General features: G+C 46.9%; 1 protein-coding gene across 10 annotated transcripts in view; it reads right to left on the bottom strand.

Annotated features, from left to right (window-relative positions):
- Positions 1-16,819, bottom strand: part of ttll5 (tubulin tyrosine ligase-like family, member 5) — a 432,290-nt gene that overhangs the window by 15,637 nt on the left and 399,834 nt on the right. For 9 of the 10 annotated variants that reach the window (XR_010975642.1, XM_068038454.1, XM_068038450.1 and 6 more), the window contains one exon: positions 6,471-6,547. The exons of the other annotated variant lie outside the window; for it this stretch is intronic. Coding sequence is in view for 7 of the 9 variants with exons in the window: in XM_068038454.1 (XP_067894555.1) it covers positions 6,471-6,547 (77 nt within the window). In the remaining 2 variants the exon portion in view is untranslated. Of the gene's footprint in view, positions 1-6,470; positions 6,548-16,819 lie in introns of those variants that run through there. 10 annotated transcript variants of the gene reach the window in all.

Consider the following 16,819-nt stretch of genomic DNA (forward strand, 5'->3'; position numbering starts at 1 on the left):
CTCTGTTACAGGACTCTCACTGCCCACACTCTGTGTTACAGGACTCTCAGTGCCTTCACTCTGTGTTACAGGACCCTCACTCTGTTACAGGACTCTCACTGCCTTCACTCTGTATCACAGGACCCTCACTGCCCTCACTCTGTGTTACAGGACTCTCACTGCCCTCACTCTGTGTTACAGGACTCTCACTGCCTTCACTCTGTGTTACAGGACTCTCACTGCCTTCACTCTTTTGCACGACAGTCACTGCCTTCACTCTGTATCACAGGACCCTCACTGCCCTCACTCTGTGTTACAGGACCCTCACTCTGTGTCACAGGATCCTCACTGTCCTCACTCTGTGTTACAGGACTCTCACTGCCTTCACTCTGTATCACAGGACCCTCACTCTGTTATTGGACCCTGACTAATGCAAGATCATGAGTTGGTGATTTTCTGTGTCACCAGCAACACTGTCACTCAATACTTCATATACAGAAAGGAACAGGCTCTCTGGGCGCTCTAATTCAGACAGGCTGTCGATGGCAAGTTTTGGATTCTCCGCAATCCATTTTGGCTTTGCAGAGAGTTAGATGACCAGAGTAAAGAGTTCCAGAGAACGGGAACACCCAAGAAACTCCCTCCCAGCTCTTGAAAGTAATTCAGCAAGAACTCCAGGTCCTCAAATGAACACGAAAGTTTATGCTGTATAATCCTGACCAGTTACATTCCTTTGTGTCATTCACAGGATCCTATCATATTTCAGTGTTTTTGACAGCTGAAGTCTGGATATATAACCTTCTGCATTGTCCTCAACCCTAGCATATTCATCTAAGCATGTTTTCAAGAAGGAATTAACAACACATGTCCTACTTCTTACTGGCAATCTGTTACATATGTCTGCTACTCTCAGGGCAAACATTAGGGTTGCCAACCCTCCAGGATTATCCTTGAGTCTCCAGGAGTTGAAGATCAACCTCCAGAATGCTGCTAGGAGCAACCTCAGAAAAAGAAAATCATAGGGCTATTAAAATACAATTGTTTTTTTGGGGTGCATCCTCGTTGCTGAGGGAAGGAAGGGTTTAAATTGCAGAGGCTCCAGTCACAACCTTGCAATTTCCCTTAGATATGGAATCAGTACCAGAGGACTGGAAGATTGTAAATGTTACATTCTGGTTCAAATAAGGGTAGAGAGATAACAATAAGCCAGTTAGCCTACAAGTTGGTGGGAAAACTTTGAGACAATAATCCAAGACAAAATTAATTGGCATTTGGAAACATATGGGTTAATAAAGGACAACTTCCACAGATTTGTTAAAGGCAAGTTGTGTTTGACTAACTTAATTAGGTTCTTTGATGAAGTAGCAGAGAGGATTGATGAGGGTGTAGTTGTGTATTTGGACTTTCAAAGGTGTACAGCTTAATAGACAGGTTAGCATAATTGAAGCCCATGGAATTAAAGGGACAATGGCAGACTGGATCTGAAATTGGCTAAGAGGCAAAAAGCAGAGAGTAATGGTGAATTTTTCTTTCAGACTGGAGGGCAGTATACAGAGGAGATCTCCAGGGGTGGCATTAGGACCACTGCTGTTTTTGTTATATATTAGTGGCCTGGATGTGGTTATACAGGGCATCATTTCAAAGTCTGCAGATGACACAAAACTTGGAAATGTATCAAAAAGTGAGGAGGATAGTAACAGATTTCAGGAGGATAGAGAGAGACTCGTGAAATCAGCAGATACGTGCAGAATAAATTTAACACTGAAGTGTGAAGTGATGCTAGTAGTAGTAAAAGAATTGGCAGGAAGAATGAAGAAAGGCAAAACAAACTAAATGGTACAATTTTCAAGGGACTGCTTGTGGGGCTTATGTTACTGGACTAGTAATCCAGAGGCCTGGACTAATGATCCAGAGACACAACACACTAGCTGGAGGATTTAAATTCAATTCAATAAATAGATCTGGAATTAAAAAGCTACCATCAGTGATGGTGACAATGATACTGCCAGATTGTGCTAAAAACCCATCTGTTCACTCATGCCCTACAGGGAGGGAGAAGAAGCTAGCAGGGCAAGTTGAGAAGGCTGTTAAATAAAAGGGATTCTTAACTTTATAAACAAAAGCAGAGTACAAAAGCAACAAAGTTAGAAGAAAGCTTTAAAAAAATCACTGGTCAGGGTCTAGCTGGAGTATTCTGTCCAATTCTAAGCACGCTTTAGGAAGGAATAATATACATATAACACAAAAGAGTAGCAGGGATGTGGGACGTCATGTGCATGTAGAGTCACAGCTCAGAAGAGGTAAGGAGAATTCAGATTTTAACTATTATACACAGAGCAAGGGGGTGAAAGGTTATTGGCGGGGTAGGCGGAAATGTGGAGTTGAGTTTACAATCAGATCAGCCATAATTTTATTGAATGGCAGAACAGGCTCGAGGGGCCGAGTCCTGCTCCTAATTCGTATGTTCGTACAGAGGGTGGGAAAGGTGTGGAACTGACTGCCAAGGCAGACATCGGAAGGGGTTAGTGTTGGTAAATTCAAGAGGGAGTTGGATGGATTACTGGTGACCTAGGGGAGGGACAGAGTGCAGTGTGAGGCTTGGTAGATGGCCTCTTCATTCCTGGATATTGCTCTTGTTTCTCCGCAGCGTGTGACGTCAAAATGTTGCATGTATCCCTTCTCCTTCCCTCCCTTCAGACTGGATAGTGACACTGAAGCTGGGCGTGTGCCTCTGGAACTGTCCTGTAATTAGGTAAATGGGGGAGGGGGTATAAATACCCCTCCAACCACCAGACATCCCTGCTGTTCTTTCCTTGTCAGATATCCACCACCAAGACAGGCAACAGTAGCAATGTCATGGCAACAAGTCACATGGCATTCTCATATGCATATATTTATTTATTTATTTAGAGATCCAGCACTGAAACAGGCCCTTCGGCCCACCGAGTCTGTGCCGACCATCAGCCACCCATTTATACAAATCCTACATGAATCCCATATTCCTACCACAATTCCCCTACCACCTACCTACAGTAGGGGCAATTTACAATGGCCAATTTACCTATCAACCTGCAAGTCTTTGGCTGTGGGAGGAAACCGGAGCACCCGGCGAAAACTCACGCGGTCACAGGGAGAACTTGCAAACTCTGCACAGGCAGTACCCAGAATCGAACCCGGGTCGCTGGAGCTGTGAGGCTGCGGTGCTAACCATTGCACCACTGTGCAGTTTCATCACCGTTGAGTTAATACTTTGGGGGTCCCATCCAATGGCACTGTAGGAACCTTCACCACATAGAGTGCAGCGATTCAATGAGACGACTCTTCAGAACCTTCTCAGGGGTAACTAGAGATAGGCAATAAATGCTGGCCTTGCCAATGATGCTCGCATGCCGAGAATGTACAAAATAAAAAGGAACTGCTGCCCAGACAGCATGAAAATGGATAAACAGGAGACAAGAGAAAGCTGAAAGCAGCTCAAACACTACCAGCCTGTGCTTGTTTTCTCACGTTTATCTCACATTCCCTCCATCATCCCTCTCTCTCGTGCTCTCTTCATGCCTCCAACCTCACATGCGTTACCTCCCTTCTCCCCCTCATCCGCCAACCTCACCTGCATTCTCACTGCCCCCTCCCACCTCGTACGCCCACTTTCCCTCCCCCTTCCACCTCACACACACACTCCCTTCCCCCTCACCTCGCACTGTCTCTCTCTTCCGCCTCCCACAACACGCACGCACTCTCCCTTCCCCCTCCCACCTCATGCACACTCTCCCTCCCACACAGCCTCCCTTTCCCCTACCTTGCGCGTACAGTCTCCTTTCCCCCCACCTCACGCCTACACAGTCTCCCATCCCCCCACCTCGTGCATACACAGTCTCCCTTTCCACTTCGCGCGTACAAAGTCTCCCTTTCCACTACCTCGCGTGTTCACAGTCACCCTTCCCCCCCACCTCGCGCGTACACAGTCTCCCTTTCCACCACCTCGTGTGTACACATTCTCCCTTTCCCCTATCTCGTGCGGACACAGTCTCCCTTCCCCCCCACCTCGCGCGTACACAGTCTCCCTTTCCACCACCTCGTGTGTACACAGTCTCCCTTTCCCCCACCTTGCGCGTACACAGTCTCCATTTCCCTCCGCTTCACGCGTACACAGTCTCCGTTTTCTCCCCGCCTCGCGCGTACACAGTCCCCCTTTCCCCCACTCGCGCGTAGTCTCCCTTTCCCCTACCACGCCCGTACACAGTCTCCCTTTCTCCCCACCTCGCGTGTACAGTCTCCCTTTCCCCTATCTCACCCGTACACAGTCTCCCTTTCCCCCACTTCGTGCATACACAGTCTCCCTTTCCCCTACCTCACGTGTACAGTCTCCCTTTCCCCTACCTCGCGCGTACAGTCTCCCTTTCCCCCACTTCGTGCATACACAGTCTCCCTTTCCCCTACCTCGCGCGTACAGTCTCCCTTTCTCCCCACCTCGCGTGTATACAGTCTCCCTTTCTCCCCACCTCGCGTGTACAGTCTCCCTTTCCCCTACCTCGCGCATACACAGTCTCCCTTTCCCCCACCTCGCGCGTACACTGTCTCCCTTTCCCCCACCTCGTGCGTACACAGTCTCCCTTTCCCCCACTTCGCGCATACACAGTCTCCCTTTCCCCTACCTCACGTGTACAGTCTCCCTTTCCCCTACCTCGCACATACACAGTCTCCCTTTCCCCTACCTCGCGCGTACACAGTCTCCCTTTCTCCCCACCTCGCGTGTACAGTCTCCCTTTCCCCTACCTCGTGCATACACAGTCTCCCTTTCCCCCCACCTCGCGTGTACAGTCTCCCTTTCCCCCCGCCTCGCGCATACAGTCTCCCTTTCCCCTACCACTCCCGTACACAGTCTCCCTTTCCCCCACCTCGCGCGTACACTGTCTCCCTTTCCCCCACCTCGCGCGTACACTGTCTCCCTTTCCCCCACCTCGCGCGTACACTGTCTCCCTTTCCCCCACCTCGCGCGTACAGTCTCCCTTTCCCCCACCTCGCCCGTACACAGTCTCCCTTTCCCCCACCTCGCGCGTGCACTGTCTCCCTTTCCCCCACCTCGCGCGTACACTCTCTCCCTTTCCCCCACCTCGCGCGTACACTGTCTCCCTTTCCCCCACCTCGCGCGTACAGTCTCCCTTTCCCCCACCTCGCCCGTACACAGTCTCCCTTTCCCCTACCTCGCCCGTACACAGTCTCCCTTTCCCCCACCTCGCCCGTACAGTCTCCCTTTCCCCTACCTCGCCCGTACAGTCTCCCTTTCCCCCACCTCGCGCGTACAGTCTCCCTTTCCCCCATCTCGCCCGTACACAGTCTCCCTTTCCCCCACCTCGCGCGTACAGTCTCTCTTTCCCCTACCTCGCCTGTACACAGTCTCCCTTTCCCCCACCTCGCGCGTACAGTCTCCCTTTCCCCTACCTCACCCGTACACAGTCTCCCTTACCCCCACCTCGCCCGTACACAGTCTCCCTTTCCCCCACCTCGCCCGTACACAGTCTCCCTTTCCACTACCTCGCCCGTACACAGTCTCCCTTTCCCCCACCTCGCGCGTACAGTCTCCCTTTCCCCTACCTCGCCCGTACACAGTCTCCCTTTCCCCCACCTCGTGCCTACAGTCTCCCTTTCTCCCCACCTCGCGCGTACAGTCTCCCTTTCCCCCACCTCGCACGTACACAGTCTCCCTTTCCCCCACCTCGCGCGTACCGTCTCCCTTTCCCCCACCTCGTGCTTACACAGTCTGCACCTCTCCCTTCCCCTCCACCTCATGCACGCAAGCCCTTCTTTCACCCCCCTCGTGAGCATACTCTCCCTCTCCCCCACCTCGAGAGCGCTCTCCTTTTAGTGTGTGTGTGTGTGGGGTGAACGCAGACCTGTCTCTCTCTTTCTCTCTCTCTCACCCACTCACATGCTTCCTCTCTCCTCCCTCCCCACCCTCAGGTCTCAGACTGCAGAAGTGGCTGGTTCAAACACAGTACCATCCGATACTATAAACACGTGGTCAATTGAGAATCCAGATGTTATTGAGTCATTTACGGCATAGAACGAGGTCAATTCGGGCCATTTTGTTAATGCTGGCTTTCCGTAAAGCAAAATATGGCTAATTGCATTTCTGATTAGTAAATAAAAAAATGTGCAATGGACACCATCATTGGTCATGTGATCTCAATACTCATATAATGTGTACATGTCAACTTTAACCTTCCTGAACTTTTGTTGGTAAATGGTAAGAAGAAAAGCAGAATGTGCAACGTGGTTTGATCATTGTGGTTGCTTTACTTCCTTGGTTACTGACTGGTGGGAGATGTTTGTTCAGTAAATCTGCACAGGTGAAGAACATTTACACCTGCAGCATGTAAAAGATGGTTTCTACTAAAATCAGTACCTGTGGCTAAAACAGTGTCGCCAATGTTACACCTTGTCAGTGATTCCTAATGGATGACACTGGCCTAATATTTTGGATATCTCACCTGTGCTGCTCGATGGGATTGATTCAGCCGATTTTGTCTTCAGAGTTCCTGAATGCTGGCTGCCAAAGGCAATCACTCTGAAAGTGATAAAAACACTGGCTTCATTTAATTTCCATTCTTGCATAAAAAGCAATTACAGAGTACGCTGGCAGCGATAATAACAAAATATATGGCACGATAAGCAGATGTACCATCCACATAGACGTACAGGCCAGAGGATCTCAGGCTCATCCTCTGGTCTGAGCTGTATCACCAGTACTGACCCGTCGACAGGGCAGCACTCCCTCAGTACTGTCTCTTTGACAGTGCAGCCCTCTTTCAGTGCTGACCCTCCGACTCTGCAGCACCCCCTCAGTATTGACCCTCCGACAGTGCAGTGCACCCTCAGTATTGACCTCCGACACTGCAGCGCCCCCTTAGTACAGACCCTCAGACAGTGCAGCACCCCCTCAGTACTAACCCTCCGACAGTGCAGAGCTCCTCAATGTTGCCCCTCGGACAGTGCTGCCCCTCTGACAGTGCAGCGCCCCCTCAGTGCTGTCTCTTCGACAGTGCAGCACTGCCTCAGTATTGACCCTCCGACACTGCAGCGCTCCCTCAGTGCTGACACTCCGACACTGCAGCGCCCCCTCAGTATTGACCCTCCTCCAGTGCAGCACTCCCTCAGCGCTGCCCCTCCGACAGTGCAGCACTCCCTTAGTGCTGCCCCTCTGACAGTGCAGCACTCCCTCAGCGCTGCCCCTGCAATAGTGCAGCACTCCCTCAGTGCTGTCCCTCTGACAATGCAGCATTCCCTGTGCTGCCCCTCCGACAGTGAAGCACTCCCTCAGTGCTGCCCCTCCGACAGTGCAGCGCCCCCTCAGTATTGACCCTCCAACAGTGCAGCGCCCCCTCAGTATGAGAGTGCTACCCACTGAGCCAAAGCTGACAACTGAATGGCACCTTTCATGATCTCACAATGTCCCAAAGTGCTTTACAGCCAATGAATACTTTTGAAGTGTAGTTATTATTCTAACATAGGAAATGCAGCAGCCAATTTGCACAGAGCAAGTTCCCACAGCTATGCGATAATGACCACCAGCACACAGGGGCAATAGTGCCTACCATCTACAAGATGCACTGCAGCATTTTGAGAATACTAACAAGGCAAGGGAATAAACAATGGGTGGTAGGACCCTAGGAAGTACAGAGGGTCAGAGGGACCTTGGTGTACTTGTCCATAGATCACTGAAGGCAGCAGCACAGGTAGATAAGGTGGTTAGGAAGGCATATGGAATACTTGCCTTTAATAGCCAAGGCATAGAATATAAGTGTAGGTAGGTGGTAGGGAAATATATGGACAGATGGGGATGTTTGGTAGGAATGTAGGATTAGTATAAATGGGTGGTTGATGGTCGGCACAGACTCGGTGGGCCGAAGGGCCTGTTTCAGTGCTGTATCTCTAATCTAATCTAATCTAATCTAAGAGCAGGGAGATTATGATGGAGTTGTATAAAACACTAGTTAGGCCACAGCTGGAGTACTGTGTACAGTTCTGGTCACCACACTATAGGAAGGATGTGATTGCACTGGAGAGGGTGCAGAGGAGATTCACCAGGATATTGCCTGGGCTTGAGCATTTCAGCTATGAAGAGTGACTGAAAAGGCTAGGGTTATTTTCCTTAGAGCAGAGAAGGATGAGGGGGGGACCTGGTTGAGGTATACAACATTATGAGGGGCATTGATAGGATAGACAGGAAGAAACTTTTTCCCTTCACAGAGGGGTCAATAAGCAAGGGGCATAGATTTAAGGTAAGGGGCAGGAGGTTTAGAGGGGATTTGAGGAAAATCTTTTTCATCCAGAGGGTGGTTGGAATCTGGAACACACTGCCTGAAGGGGTGGTAGAGGCAGGATCCCTCACAACATTTAAGAAGTATTTAGATGAGCATTTAAAAAGCCATAGCATACAAGGCCACGGGCCAAGTGCTGGAAAATGGGATTAGAATAGATAGGTGCTTAATGGCCAGCACAGAAACGATGGTCCGAAGTGCCTGTTTCTGTGCTGTATAATTCTATGACTCTATGACTATACAGCAACTCACCAAGTCTCTTTCAACAGCAGCTTCCAAACCCACGACCTCTACCACCTAGAAGGGCAAGGGGAGCAGATGCATGGGAACACCACCACCTGCAAGTTCCCCTCCAAGCCACACACCATTCAGATTTGGAACTATATCGCCGTTTCTTCACTGTCACTGGGTCAAAATCCTGGAACTCCATCCCTAATTGCACTGTGGGTGTACCTACACCACAGCGGTTCAAGAAGGCAGCTCACCACCACCTTCTCAAGGACAATTAGGGATGGGCAATAAATGCTGGCCTGGCCAGTGACGCCCACATCTTGGACTACAACTTCTAAAGTCACAAGCTTATAGAAACACATTTTTAATCGGAAATGTGAACATATTCCACAATGAACCCCACCTTCAATAGTTGAAGCTCCATGTTTCTGTTGATTATAGCAACAGAATGGATTATGCAAAAATATTCAGAGTAGTTAACTTTTGTTAAAGGTATACAATTTGAATGAATTTTTTAAAAAGTGACTGAGTGATGTTGGTCGATGGATAAATATTAGCTAGGAAACGGGGGAGAAATCCTTTGTTCTTCATCAAAATCATGTTGTGGGATCTTTTGCATTCAATTGAGAAAACAGGTGGTGGCTTGGTTTAACATCTCATCTGAAAGACGGCACCTCTGAAAGTGCAGCACTCCCCCAGTAGTGCACCGGGTGTGTCAGCCCAGATTTTTGTGCTCAAGTCTTTGGAGTGGGACATGAAGCCACAACCTTCTTATTGAGATGTGAGAGACTGCTACTCACTGAGCCAAGGCTGACACTCGAGTCGGACAAAATCAAGTTATTGAGGCGCCTGCAGTTTAGCAGTCAAGCAGCGAGGATGCGCACGTGTTCTTACTGGCTAGACAGCACCAAAACGACCCGTTCCCTCGACCCCTGACCTCTGGCAGTGCTGTGGGGTAAGGGAAAGGCTCAAAAGACAGTCACTTCAGTTACTGAGAAGGGAGAGATCTTACAGAAAGCACTTTGCCTGTGTGACAGGGCAGGAGAAGGCAACTGGATGTTAAATGTGTTTGATAGGGCGGATGCCATAATACCAGAGCAGAATGCAGTGTGGAGCAGGTTACGGTTCCCCCGAGGGCTTCACTCTGATATTTTCAGACCTTGTAATGTGACCCTGTTCATCACAAAGATTTATTTACTCAGCGCTTTCCACTGCCCTGTGCCCAATCAGTGCAATGACTCTGTTCAGACAGGCTTGCTGAAGTTCTCTCTCCCCACTCTCACCTTCATGCAGAGTCGACAATCAAACAAAGGAGGCCTTTCTATTCTTGGTCGGGAAGCACAGAAATCTACTTTCCTTTGTTCAGTGATTTTTCGTTCAGGATCAGTATCTCCTTTAGAAGCATAAAACAAATTCTGCACCAAACGCATGAAAAAAGGACAAGTATTCAATTTCGTCCCTTCTCACACTTCTCAGAAAAATCCCAAGTGAATTAATTTGAAGTGCAATAACTTTTGGTATTTAGCAGAGGTGCAAGCCATTTTGCACAGTGAGATCCCACCAATAACAGCAATGTTTCAATCTAGGGGTTTATTTTCGTCCATGGAATATTTAACATCCAACAAAACAAGCAGACTGTGCCTCAGCTTTAAGGTTCAGTTGAAAGATGAGACCTCCTACAGTGCAGCGCTTGCTCAGTACTAAAACACCCTCAGGACTGACGCTCTTAGAGTGCAGCATATCTGAAGAGACAGGGGAATTCTGTCAGTGCCATGTATAATATTTCTCCCTCAACCAACACCACTGGTAACAGATTAACTAGTCATATATCTTTAGTATTGTTTGTGGAATCATGCTGTGTGCAAGGTCTGCCATGTTTGTCTAGTCACTGCACTGCGAAGGAATTCAGTACCCTCAGAGTTCCTGATGAACTTGATGTCACCTAAGCACAGCTTCCTGATGCACTGCACCGTCCCTCCTCCTTCTTCTACCTTCAGCTCACTTTCTGCACTGTAGGCCTGACGCCCTGAACTGGGTTTCCAAATAATAAGGAACAATAAACGCTGCCTCTACTTTCTTGCTATTGGGACACTGAGTGTATGAACGTGTAGTTGAAGATACTCTTCCTGTGGTAATGATCCAATTATACTGACTCTTTGACTGGGATTACAGGAAGGAGATATTATACATTTACAGGATATACAAATGTAGACACACACAACACCAAATCTTGCATCCCGCTTAAGCAACGTCTTGATTTTAAAATTGTCATCCTTGTTTTCAAATATCTCCATGGCCTTTCCCCTCCCTATTTCTGTAATCTCTTCCAGCCCCACAACCCTGTGAGGTATCTGTGCTATTCTAATTCTGGCCTCTTGTGCATCCCTGCTTTTAATTGGTCCACCGTTTGTGGCCGTGCTTTTAGCTGCCTGGGTCCTAAGTTCTGGGATTCCCTCCCTAAACCTCTCCGCCTCGCTTTCCTCCTTTAAGATGCTCATTAAAACCTTTCTCTTTGACCCAACATTTGGTCACCTATTATCTCCTATATCTCTTTTTGTGGCTCGGTGTCATACTTAGTTTTACAATGCTCCTGTGAAGTGCCTTGGGATGTTTTATTACATTAAAAGTGCAATATAATTACTAGTTGTTGTTCGTGTTTCACCTTTAAAGTCGAAAAATGTCGCAAGGTGCTTCACAGAAGCATAACTAGACAAAAAGGGACACAGAAACAAAAATGGAGATATTAGGAATAGTAACTAAAAGCTTGGAGTTGAGGCAGCTGAAGGCACATGCGTGTATGGTAGAGGGATTTGGAGGGGAGACAGTGACGTAGTGGTAATTTCACTGGACTAGTAATCAAGATGCCCAGGCTAATGGCATGGGGACACGGGTTCAAATCCCACCATGGCAGATGATGGAATTTAAATTCACTTATTTAATAAAAATCTGGAATTGAAAGCTAGTCTCAGTAATGGTGACATGAAACTATCATTGATTGTTGCAACAACCCATCTGGTTTACAAATGTCCTTAAGGGAAGGAAATCTTATTACCTGAGCCATGTGCACAGGCCAAATAAGATTTGAATGTGTGACCCAAAGACTGGTGGGTTCTGGTTCATGGGACACTGGCACCAGTACTGGGGAAAGTGGGGACTGTACTGTTGAGATGGTCTATACCTGAACCATGCTGGGACCAGTGTTCTCGCGAGATGCATAACTCGGGAAGTAGAGAGGGTTTTAAACTAAATAGTGGGGGCAAGGGAAGATGTGTTAAATCAAAGTGTAGAGAGAGACAAGGCAAGAAAGAGAGGTATTAATATGGGAAATGATAAACAGACCATGACAGGAAGGGACAGAGAGTACAAGCCTAAAGTAAATCAGCAGATAAGGCTAGAGGTTGCAAAAATAATAAAAGGACAAAATGAAAGGCTGTCGATCTGAATCTATGTAGCATTTGAAACAAAACAGATGAACTGATATGTAAATAGAAATAAATAAGTACGATCTAATAGCCATTACAGAGACATGACTGCAGGATGACATATTTGGGACCTGAATATTGAAGGGTACATGACATTTAGGAAGGACAAGAAGCTAGGAAAAGGTGGAGGGGTGGCTCTGTTAATTAATGATGGTATTAGCACAATAGAGAGGGATGACCTAAGTTCAGGAAACCAGGACGTAGAAGCAGTTTAGGTAGAGATGAGAAATGGAAAAGGCAAGAAGTCACTTGTGGGAGTGGTGTACAAGCCCCCTAACAGTAACCACACGGTAGGATGGAGTATAAAGGAAAAAATAATGGGAGCTTGTCAGAAAGGTACGGCGATAATTGTGGGGGAATCTAATCTACATATAGACTGGAAAAATCAGATGGGCAAAGGTAGCCTAGATGAGGAATTCATAAAATGTTTTCAGGACAGCACATTCTGGAGCCAACCAGAGAGCAGGCTATACTAGACCTGGTATTGTGCAACAAGATAGGATTCATTAATGACCTCATAGTGAAGACACCCCTAGGTAGCAGTGATCATAATATGATGGAATTTTACATTCAGTTGAGGGAGCGAAGGGCAATTATGAGGGCATGAAAGCAGAGCTAGCTAAACTGAACTGGCAAATTAGGTTACGGGATAGGTCGATAGAGATGCAGTGGCAGACATTTTTAAGGGGATATTTCAGAATACACAGAATAGAAATATTTCAATGAGAAAGAAAAATTCCAAGGGGAGGACCCACCATCCGTGGTTAACTAAAAAATGTAAAGATAACATCAAACTTAAAGAAAAAGCGTATAATTGTGCAAAGATGAGTGGCAGGTCAGAAGACTGGACAGAATATAAAAAACAGCAAAGAATGAATGTTAGTAAGGAGGGAGAAATTAGAGTACGAGAGAAATAGCTAGAAATATAAAAACAAAAAGCAAATGTTCCTATAGATATTTAAAAAAGGAAAGAGTTAACAAAGTGAGCATTAGTCCTATAGAGAGTGAGTCTGGGGAATTAATATTGGAAAATAAGGAGATGGCAGATGAATTGAACAGATATTTTGGATCGGTCTTCACTGCAGAGGATACAAGTAACATCCCAGAAATAGCTGTAAATCAGGAACTGGGAGGAACTCAAGAAAATTAGAATCACCGGGAAAGTGGTGCTGAACAAACTGTGGGAGTTGGAGGCTGACAAGTTCCCGGGTCCTGTTGGACTTCATTCTAGGCTCTTAAAAGAAGTGGCTACTGAGATCGTTACTGCGTTGGTTTTAATTTTCCAAAATTCCCTAGATTTGGGGAAGGTTCCATTAGATTGGAAAATATTCAAAAATGGAGGGAGACAGAAAGCAGGAAACTACAGGCCAGTGAGCTTAACACCTGTCATAGGGAAAATGTTAGAAGCTATTATTAAAGATGTTATAGCAGGGCATTTAGAAAATTTTAAGGTAATCAGGCAGAGCCAACATAGTTTTGTGAAAGGGAAATCATGTTTAACCAATTTATTGGAGTTCTTTGAAGAAGTAACGTGTGCTGAGGATAAATGGAATCTGGTAGATGTACTGTACTTAGATTTCCAGAAGGCATTTGATAAGGTGCCATATCAAAGGTTGTTGCAGAAAATAAAAACTCATGGTGTAGGGATTAACATATTGGCATGGATAGAAGATTATCTAGCTAACCGGAAACGAAGAGTCGGCATAAATGGGTAATTTTCTGGTTTGCATGATGTAATGACTGGTGTGCCACAGGGATCAGTGCTGGGCCCTCAACTTTTTACAATTTAGAATAATGACTTGGATAAATGGATCGAAGGTATGGTTGCTAAATTTGCTGATGACACAAAGATAGGCAGGAAAGTAAGTTGTGAAGAGGACATAAGGAGGCTACAAAGGGATATAGATAGGTTAAGTGAGTGGGCAAAGATCTGGCAAATCAATTATAATGTGGGAAAATGTGAAATTGTCCATTTTGGCAGGAAGAATAAAAAAGAAGCATATTATCTAAATGGTGAGAGATTGCAGAGCTCTGAGATGCAGAGGGATCTGGGTGTCCTAATGTATGAATTGCAAAAGGTTAGTATGCAGGTACAGCAAGTAATTAGGAAAGCTAATAGAATGTTATCGTTTATTGCGAGGGAAATTGAATACAAAAGTAGGGAGGTTATGTTTCAGTTATACAGGGCATTGGTGAGACCACATCTGGAGTACTGTGTCCAGTATTGGTCTCGTTATTTAAGGAAGGATGAAAATGCGTTGGAAGCAGTTCAGAGAAGGTTTATTGACTAACACCTGGACTGGGTGGGTTGTCTTATGAGGACAAGCTGGACAGGCCAGGCTTGTATCTGCTGGAGTTTGGAAGAGTAAGAGGGGACTTGATTGAAACATATAAGATCCTGAGGGCTCTTGACAGGGTGGACGTGGAGAGGATGTTTCCTTTTCTGGTTGAGTCCAGAACTAGGAGGCATTGTTTCAAAATAAGGGGAATTTTTTTCTTTAAGAGGGTCGTGAGTCTTTGGAACTCTCTTCCTCAAAAGGTGGTGGAAGCAGAGTCTTTGAATATTTTTAAGGCAGATGTAGATAGATTCTTGATAAGCTAGGGGGTTGAAGGATATCGGGGGGTAGGCGGGAATGTACAGTTGAGATTACAATCAGATCAGCCAGATCTTATTGAATGGCCGAGCAGGCTTGAGGGGCCGAGTGGCCTAGTCCTGCTCCTAATTTGTATGTTCGTATGTAAATCTGTTGTCCTTACCTGGTCTGGTCCTCATGTGACTCCAGACGCACAGCAATGTGGTTGACTCTTCACTGCCCTCTGAAATGGCCTAGCAAACCACTCAGTTGTTAAAGGCAATTAGGGATGGACGAAAAATGCTGGCCTCAAAAGCGACGCCCACATTCCATGAAATAATTTTTTAAAAGGAGGGCGAAGGAAGTGGTGGCTGTACAATAATACAGGGCCCAAGGAATGGAGAGGTCTAGCGGGGAGGGTTGTAGGCCTGCAGAATGTTTCTGCGGCACAGTGGCGCAGTGGTTAGCACTGCAGCCTCACAGCTCCACCGGCGCGGGTTCAATTCTGGGTACTGCCTGTGTGGAGTTTGCAAGTTCTCCCTGTGTCTGCGTGGGTTTTCTCCGGGTGCTCCGGTTTCCTCCCACAAGCCAAATGACTTGCAGGCTGGTAGGTAAATTGGCCATTATAAATTGCCCCTAGTAAAGGTAGGTGGTAGGGAAATATAGGGACAGGTGGGGATGTGGTAGGAATATGGGATTAGTGTAGGATTAGTATAAATGGGTGGTTGATGGTCGGCACAGACTCGGTGGGCCGAAGGGCCTGTTTCAGTGCTGTATCTCTTAAACTAAAACTAAAACTTAAACTAAAAAGATAGGGATGGGTTAGGCCATGAAGAGGGTTAAACACAAGGGTGAAAATTTTAAATTGGAGGCTTAGGAGGACCAGGAACCAATGTAGATCAGCAAGGGCAGAGTGATTGGGTCTTGGTGCATGATAGAATATGGGTAGCAGAGTTTTTTTTATTTGCTCCGGGGATGTGGGAGTCGCTGGCTATGCCAGTATTTACTGCCCATCCCGAATTGCCCTTGAGAAGGTGGTGGTGAGCTGCCTTCTTGAACCGCTGCAGTCCATGTGGGGTAGGTACACCCACTGTGCTGTTAAGAAGGAAGCTCCAGAATTTTGACCTAGCGACAGTGAAGGAACGGCGATATAGTTCCAAGTAAGGATAGTGTGCGGCTTGGAGGGGAACTTGCAGGTGGTGGTGTTCCCATGCATCTGCTGCCCTTGTCCTTCTAGTTGGTAGAGGTCGCGGGTTTGGAAGGTGCTGTCTAAGAAGCCTTGGTGAGTTGCTGCAGTTCATCTTGTAGATGGTACACACTGCTGCCACTGTGCGTCAGTGGTGAAGGGAGTGAATGTTGAAGGTGGTGCATGGCGTGCCAATCAAGCGGGCTGCTATATCCTGGATGTCTACAAGGTATGATTCTGTGAATATGACTATGTCAGGCTGTTGCTTGTCTAGTCTGTGGGACAGCTCTCCCAATTTTGGCACAAGGCCCCAGATGTTGGCAAGGAGGACTTTACAGGGTCAACAAGGATGGGTTTGCCTTTGTCGTTTCCGCTGCCTAGGTCGATGCAGGGTGGTCCATCAGGTTTCATTCTTTTTCTTAAACTTTGTTGTGGTTTGATACAACTGAGTGTCTTACTAGGCCATTTCGGAAGGCATTTAAGAGTCAACCACATTTAATAGAGCTGATGTTGATAGAGGATGGGAGATGTGAGGTATTGGAATAATTGAATCAGCAGATAAGTTGAATAGGGGCAGGGATAAGCATGTAAGGATTATTCGAAACTCCTACCCGAGGAGTGTTTGTTGCAGTTGTATAAAGAGAGATTTGCTTTGTACCTAACACATCTAACCCATATCCCCATGACCCTGTATTAATTCCAAACTAATCCCACTGCCCTGCTCTCTCCCCCCTTAGCCTTGTAACAATTTCCCAACTGTCGTGGTGGGATTTGAATTTATGTCTCTGGATCATTAATCCGAGCCTCTGGATTACTAGTCTATTAGCATAACCATTATGCCTCTGTTCCTGATACAGTGTTCAAGGTGGGCCTGATAGAACTTGACACAGTGCTCAAGGTGGATCTGACCAGAGCCCTTCCAGTTTGAGTGGCAGTAAATGCCATTGTTGAGGTAAGGATTGGAACTGCCTATCAGCCTGAATCCCTCAATTTACTTTGCAGCTCATGGATGTTTAATCCTTCCTTGTTTTTAGTTGAATGGTAAAT

This window comes from Heterodontus francisci, chromosome 9, assembly GCF_036365525.1.
Source record: "Heterodontus francisci isolate sHetFra1 chromosome 9, sHetFra1.hap1, whole genome shotgun sequence".
Taxonomy (NCBI): Eukaryota; Metazoa; Chordata; class Chondrichthyes; order Heterodontiformes; family Heterodontidae; genus Heterodontus; species Heterodontus francisci.